Source organism: Aspergillus nidulans, chromosome II (assembly GCF_000011425.1).
Source record: "Aspergillus nidulans FGSC A4 chromosome II".
NCBI lineage: Eukaryota > Fungi > Ascomycota > Eurotiomycetes > Eurotiales > Aspergillaceae > Aspergillus > Aspergillus nidulans.
The window spans coordinates 645,911-653,321 of record NC_066258.1 but is presented as its reverse complement, the minus strand read 5'-3'; the positions used below and the strand labels follow the sequence as shown (position 1 = coordinate 653,321).

At 47.6% G+C, this 7,411-nt stretch overlaps 1 protein-coding gene across 1 annotated transcript, besides 1 other annotated feature; it reads left to right on the top strand.

Annotated features, from left to right (window-relative positions):
* Positions 1-7,411: part of a sequence feature (contig 1.139 1..347029(1)) that runs on past both edges of the window.
* On the top strand, positions 4,209-7,088 carry ANIA_08069 (putative DUF221 domain protein; the record flags this gene model as incomplete). The annotated part of the gene is made up of 6 exons (XM_676246.1): positions 4,209-4,259; positions 4,313-4,509; positions 4,606-4,898; positions 4,952-5,857; positions 5,906-6,304; positions 6,370-7,088. 6 exons carry the CDS (start codon positions 4,209-4,211, stop codon positions 7,086-7,088), a joined length of 2,565 nt encoding a protein of 854 aa, XP_681338.1.

Genomic DNA, 7,411 nt, shown 5'->3' with positions numbered 1-7,411 from the left:
CTTCTGCGGAGGAAATTCGGAGTCGAAGGATGCTCGCCATGGGGAACGTTTGCGCATGCTCAAATGGAGCGCCAGGGGTGTTTCCGCTTGTGGCCACTCTTCTAGAACTGCCGGCTGTCACCGCCTCGAGTATCACTTCTCATGTCCTCAACATCCAACCTTACCGTGTTCTGACGAGCATCAGCTTGTTAGACGTTCTTGTTAAACCAATAATGTTCATGGCACTTGCAGCTAATGGCTTCGCTGCCAAAGGAATGCGTCCATGATGCTGCATTGCTCCTGGTCTGGGACCTCATGCAGTCTTTGAATTCGATGGGCATCTTGGTCCCTGCCGTGTCATGTCCAGTATATTGCATCTTTATTGCAAATACCCTACTGGCGCTTATAGGCTTTGGAGCATGAATATTACCGCACTTCCCGTAGAAGGCGGAGAGAAACACACTCAACAGACAAGTTTCCAAGTCTACACAATCGCACCCTGGGAAATATCCATGAGCCTTGCAAGGTGCATATTGACGTTGAACTGCAGTCGGTGCACAGATGTGAAATATAATGACCTTGGTCAGAGAGCCGGCTCGAGCACTCTCCAAGCGCAGGAGCTTTTGCTTGACGTTGCGCTCGTTAGGCAATATAAAACCAACGTAATATTCTTTAACCGATTCATGGCGGCAGAGTGCTGCATCAGTATTGCACTTTATTTAGTAGGCTATTGGATGATCGCTCCAATATACTCTACCGATGATGTTGGCCTTTATCACAGGCCTGGCGTGCTATGACAGCCCACACGAGGTAGGTAGGCACACCCTGTGGCAGCAAATGAACAACCCAGACTATGTAAACGCTGGCTGAACAACCAAGAAAACTTTCACGCCAGTCGATACTATCGGAGAGAAGTGAGATATTTCGCAAAGTATACGTACTTTATTACCCTGGAGTCTCTGGGAAGCTAGTTCCACATTCGAGTTCGTTAATGTTCTCCTTGCTCGATCCTCTAGCTTTTCAGTTCCATCTTTCCTTCTGTTTCTTCAATCAATCCCCTTTTCTTCTTTTAACCGATCGCCCTCCTCTTGTACAGTGATCAAGGCCATATCAGAATGAACATACTGTGGGTTTAAGCCAAGTCTCATCACTTTCCACTTTCCTAGCTGAGCCCCGTTTCTGTCTGACTTTAGTGCAGCGTACAATTCAATGCGGAGATGATAGTCTTCCGCTAGAGCTTCTTCGCGATTTCGTCCTCCTGCCTTCCTGTCAGTCTCCCAAATCGACACCCGAGCTCATGCGCAGTGATCGAGTATGGCGTGGTCCTGGACGGTAGCGCTTAGGGCGTCGATTTTGGTGTCACTGCATCTCTGGAAAAGGGAAAGACTGCAGCAGTAGTACGAGTCTGGTATAAGGTTTCAGGAAAGGTCTTCCTCGATGATGAGCTCACGCAAAGAATTCAATCAACAGAAACTGAGCATCAGAGGGCTCGATTCACTTTCAAAAGCAGCTTCGGAGCAAAAATGATAACATGAGATCCGCTGGCTTGATGATATTCTCTAGCTGATTCAAACCCTGTGGAAACTGAGAGTTCATAGTCCTCATCACAACCCATTCCATCGGCATTGCTGATCCATGTCAAGCTAACAATTCCTCGACCTACTGATTGGAGGAATCAAGCAACGAGCAAGATTTGTGATGAAGGCACTTGTTAGATTGCATCTTGGCCTCAACGACAGCGAAGCAATAAACAAAGAAGGGACTCAACAGAGCACAGAGATTAAACGAAAGGAAGTCAATAACATCTGCGTTACTTCTGATATGGTGTAAATATGGGAACAACCGGCCGGATTGTCTGAGTAGACTTGGGGCTCCTTCATATCACCTCGAGAAAACGAAGTGACAGCTGCAACACGGCCACGGTTTAGACGCCACATTCGATTTGGCTATTACTCGACTTTCCTGCAAAGGATGTTGGCATACTTCCTTCTCAGTGTTAGGCAATTTCGTATTGCGTTTCACAGCCAAGATTAACTCAGCTACTTTCCAGCTCGAAGAACATGTTCAAACACTGCCGTCGTTAACGACGGCAGTGGGAAGCAGGAAAGGGAACTCCAAGTTGTGATTTAGCTTCCCTTCATTTTCTTATAAGGCCTTTAATGCTACGCTTGACGGTCAATAGCCCTGGACAAAGTGGACTTCCATTGATTTCACCAGTAACAGCAGATAGACGAGCTAGATTTCCACAAAGCAAATGACTTGGCGAGAATATTGATGTTTCCTATCAGTGTGATCAACGCACCTTCTCGACTCTGCAGACCTCAGAGCCCGTAAGCAGCTCGAGTAGTGGTGATAGAGTCAGCTTACCTAGCATTGGGTTCGTGATAGCTTTGCATCTGCATCTATGGGTCAAAATGTCTACGGACTTCTTATGCTAGGCTCAGTTTTCATCTAAACATTCAGATAGCTGCTATACGTCCATTTAACTGCACAACGGCCAATGGTCATTATGTGATATCCATGTTCTACCGATATCCCGGACCCGGTGCGATGTCTATCATTGCAGAGAACATTCAGTCCGTACTGGGTGGATTAGGCATACAAGCTGATATTCCCCACCGTTCGATATGGTATCAGAAGCACTGGCTCATTAGCCTTGAAGATAGCGGACGAAGTTTTTATCACTAGAGGATGCTGATGGAGTATCCACTTCAGAGGGGAGAAGGCCTCGACAGATTGACCATGGGGTAGATCCTCTCTGGGAATATATCTCTTCAGGGAGTCGACCGTCGAAGGAAAAATACTGGTGTCCGTAAAATAGGATATTTGGCTGTGAGATCATACCATAAAGAAGCAGGCTCTCGTGCACGATGTTAGATTTTGGGGACTCGCAGGTCACTGGACAGGCCATCAATATGCGGGTATGAGATTCTCTTCCCTTCACATCCCCCTCATTCTCGCCAGGCATCATCATTCTTTCGGCCACCGCACCAGCGTCCCAGTTCATGCTTTTTAGCCACTTTCCGTCAATTTCGAAATCACGCACGGAATCAACAGCATCTGCAGATCAGAGCCGCTCATGCGACCGCCAGAAATTGCCTTGGATTAACACCGCAGTTCCCTGTCAGCCCGTATCTTCGCCCTTGCATCTCAGACCTAACCGATATTCGTCACGATATTTCTCATGATATTTCTCACGCCGATGATAGGGCGCTGGTACATGTCGTCGCCCTGCAGGACACGGCCTGTTCTTGATTATCCAAGGCTGGTGCGTCAGCCGGGTCTCAGCACTGGAACAGCGTGGACCGAGACTAAGGATAACTGAGTGCGCTATCCTGACAGCGCCGTTCATTTATGGTCGAATATTACTCCTTCGACGTATCGGTACTTGATGTCTTCGTCTGAACTTCCAGCATGATGAGGGTGGGGGATTACGCTGCAAGTATGCAAGGATTTCGTGTTTGCCTTGCCACACTTTTTAGTTGACGACCAAATCACGATGTCACGATGTAAAATGTACGATGCACGATGTCTTGATGCTACGCCATTGACTTGAGTCTGAGCAGTACATGACGGGTTGAAGGAATCGACCTAGTACTGTGAATCCACTGAATCGGCAGCTCCCGTCAAAGTTTGGACGCGGGTCTCCATTGAACACTGGCGCAAGACCAAGTCGATCGGTTCACTAAACAGGCCCAGATCGCTGGGATGATAGTCCACTCACTAGTGGTACTGCTAGCGGACTTCCTGTCTAGGTAAGACTTGCAGCGGATCCTGCCCAAGCTGTACTATTGGCAACTTGGTCCCAATGCCCCCTGATAGTGTTTCCACATAGGCACGAACCTACGGGCTGTCTATCGTGCAGGCTTCTTTCTGTCAAACTGAATAAAAAAAAAAAAAAAAAAAATCAAGAAAAAAAGTCCTTCTTTTCAGCACAGACACATTCTAATGCACTCTCTTGAGGTTGGGTTCGTCTTGTTGACCAATAAACATAACTTGCTTGATCTTGTTAGCTGCATTTGTGACCTTGTTGAGCTATGATCTTCTGACACGGGTGACAGGTCCAGCAAGCTCCGCAACCGTTCCTTCTTGACCTGCACGCGCCATAGGATCCATATGTATTTAGGAAGAGTCACGAATTGACTATTGATCTCGCTGGAGGCAAGACGTTTTTGTTTCTGCTTTCAAATCGTCCTAGCGGAGAATATGATTGTCTCCATTCCCATATAATGCCGGAACGGACTTTATTGAACTTTCTTGTTGCACGACAAGATCTCCTTGTATGCGGCCCTATACATAAGCATTGATTGTTTGTTAACGGCGAGGGTGACAGGATCCCAGCAATGATCCCAACGTTGGGTCCTCGAGAGGAAATGCCTCGTCAACTACGTCTGAGACACTAGACACCATTACCGGTGGAGGAGATTCGACCTCTCTCTCATCGCTTATATCCACATTGCTTCCGGCATTGTTGCTCGCAATTATCTGGTTCTCCATCTTCCTGATCTTTCGCCGAACACAAGTACGGTGGTATGCTCCAAGGAGTCATTTGCCTTGTTGGCATTCCCAGTACGTCTCTATTGTCAACCACTGGCTATTGAGCAGATGCTGAAATATCATCAACAGTGAGAAGAGTCCGCAGCTACCTACCGGATGGGTGAACTGGGTCGGGCAGTTCCTCAAGATCTCCGATGCTCACGTTCTCAACCATCATTCTATGGATGGGTACCTGTTTCTGCGGTTTTTGAGAATCCTTTGCGTGACATTCTTTGTTGGATGCTTGATCACATGGCCAATACTGCTTCCTATCCATGCAACAGGTGGAGTAGGTAATACTCAGCTTGATGCTTTAAGTTTCAGCAATGTTAAGGATAAAAGCCGTTACTATGCCCATGCCATCATGGCATGCGTGTACTTCGGTAGGTACCACCAACAAACCCGGGATTATCAGGATCTAATGCGTATATTATAGCGTATGTATTCTACAATGTGACACGAGAAAGCATATTCTATGCAAATCTTCGGCAAGCATATCTCAACTCGCCGGCCTATGCTCACCGGATTTCGTCCAGAACAATACTTTTCATGTCAGTCCCAGAAGACTACAAGAACGAAAAAAAGTTACAACAAGTTTTTGGGAATACCATCCGCCGAATCTGGATAACATCCGATTGCAAAGAACTTGAGAAAAAGGTTCAGGAGAGGGACAAGTACGCTCACCGGTTGGAAAGGCTAGAAACAAGATTGATCAGATCGGCGAATACAGTGCACATGAAGCTTCTCAAAGCCGGCACGATTCCGTCTACAGAGTGTGCCGACTGCGAAGCGATAGATTCCACGATGTATCATAAGATTCGGCGGCCGGCGCATCGAACCAAACTGTTTGGAGAGAAGGTGGACTCAATACGCTGGCTTCGCGAAAAGATTGTTAGTCTTTCGAAAGAGATCGAGGTTCTGCAAAAGAAGCACCAAAACCACGAAGGACGGCTTCTATCCGCCATCTTTATTGAGTTTAACTCGCAATCTGATGCCCAGATTGCGCTTCAGACGCTCTCTCACCATCAACCGCTGCACATGACGCCCCGATTTTCCGGCATTTCTCCAGATGAAGTTGTCTGGTCCGCACTGAACCTCAGCTGGTGGCAGCGTATTGTGAGAAGGTTCCTCGTTCAGGGTGGGATAGCAGCAATGATTATATTCTGGTCAATCCCGTCTGCTCTTGTCGGTACTATCTCTAATATTAGCTACCTGACGAGCGAAATTCCTTTCTTGCGCTTCATCGATGACCTCCCTGAGGTGATCAAGGGCGTGATCGCAGGTTTATTGCCAGCTGCTGCCCTAGTCCTGCTGATGTCCCTTGTTCCTATAATATGCCGTTGTACGTCCACTTTATATCTTATTCTTGCGCAATTTAACAGGTTTCTAGATAGCGCCCGGCGTGCCGGCGTCCCTTCTGCGTCTCGAGTTGAGCTTTTCACCCAGAGTGCACACTTCTGCTTTCAGGTCGTTCAGGTATTCCTCGTAACGACTTTGACATCTGCAGCATCCGCAGCAACGGCGCAAATCATCCAAGACCCTCTCTCAGCGAAGGATCTCCTAGCTGAGAACTTGCCAAAGGCGACGAATTTCTACATTTCCTACTTTCTCCTCCAGGGACTGACCATCAGCTCCATGGCCGTAGTACAGATCATGAGCGTGCTCGTCTTCAAATTCATAACCACTTTCTTCGATGGCTCCCCCCGCCGCCTGTACGAGCGGTGGGCCGCCCTCAGCGGGATAAGCTGGGGCAACGTCTTTCCTGTCTTCACAAACATGGGTGTAATCGGTATGTCCTCCACTCCGCCATCATCATCAACAACAACGAAGTTAACTCCAACTCACCTTAATAAGCATTAACATACTCCTGCATCGCGCCCTTGATCCTCGGCTTCTGTTTCGTGGGCGTCTACCTCGTCTACCAAGCCTACCGCTACAATTTCCTTTTCGTCTACGACATCCGCATCGATACAAAAGGTCTCGTTTACCCCCGCGCCCTCCAACATCTCCTTACAGGCGTCTACCTCGCCAACATCTGCCTGATTGGCCTATTCGCCATCAAGTCCGCCATTGGCCCGCTGCTCATCATGGTCTTTTTCACAATACTTTTCATCTGCGCGCATCTTTCGCTGAATGAAGCTTTGGGCCCCCTATACTCCTTCCTTCCACGCACCCTTGACGTTGAGGAAGAACTGCAACAAGCCAAAGAGGAAGAACTCGCGCTTCTCCAGACAATGCCGCGTAGCAGATGGACCAGGACACTGAAATGGTTCCATCCGAACCTGTATCGGGATTTCGCCGCGCTGAGGCGAAAAGTTCGTCGTGATCATGTAGAAATCAGGTACTCGGATGAGGAGAGAAGGAATGCATATTTTGAGCCGTGTATTACAGCGAAGACGCCTACCATATGGATCCCGAGGGATAAATGGGGGGTATCGAAAGTTGAGATTGAAGAATCTGACCCCAGTATCCCAATCACAGATAATGGGGCACATTTGGATGAGCGGGGGAAAATTGTTTGGGATAAGTTCGATCCGAATTTGCCTCTTTGGGAGTTAAAGACGTTATACTAGAGTTATTTGGCGTATATTCCGCGCGTATATTCCGCGCGTATATTATGGCTTATGGCGTTATATGTTAAATTAGAGTGCCTGCATCGTCGGGGCAGCTGTGGTTAGGTATCATTTGACGAAGCTTACTAAGGGTCAATATCGTAGTCATTCTGAACGATACCTACAGGTTTCGTTCTCTGTGAAATGTGACTCCATCTTATAAACTCAGTGGATTTTCAGCAGGACAAAAAGTAGGTACAGTAAGACCAAATATTTATTGGAACCCTAACAGACATTTTGCATGTTATGGGACACAGCGCAGCACAATACAGTAATAAAAAATC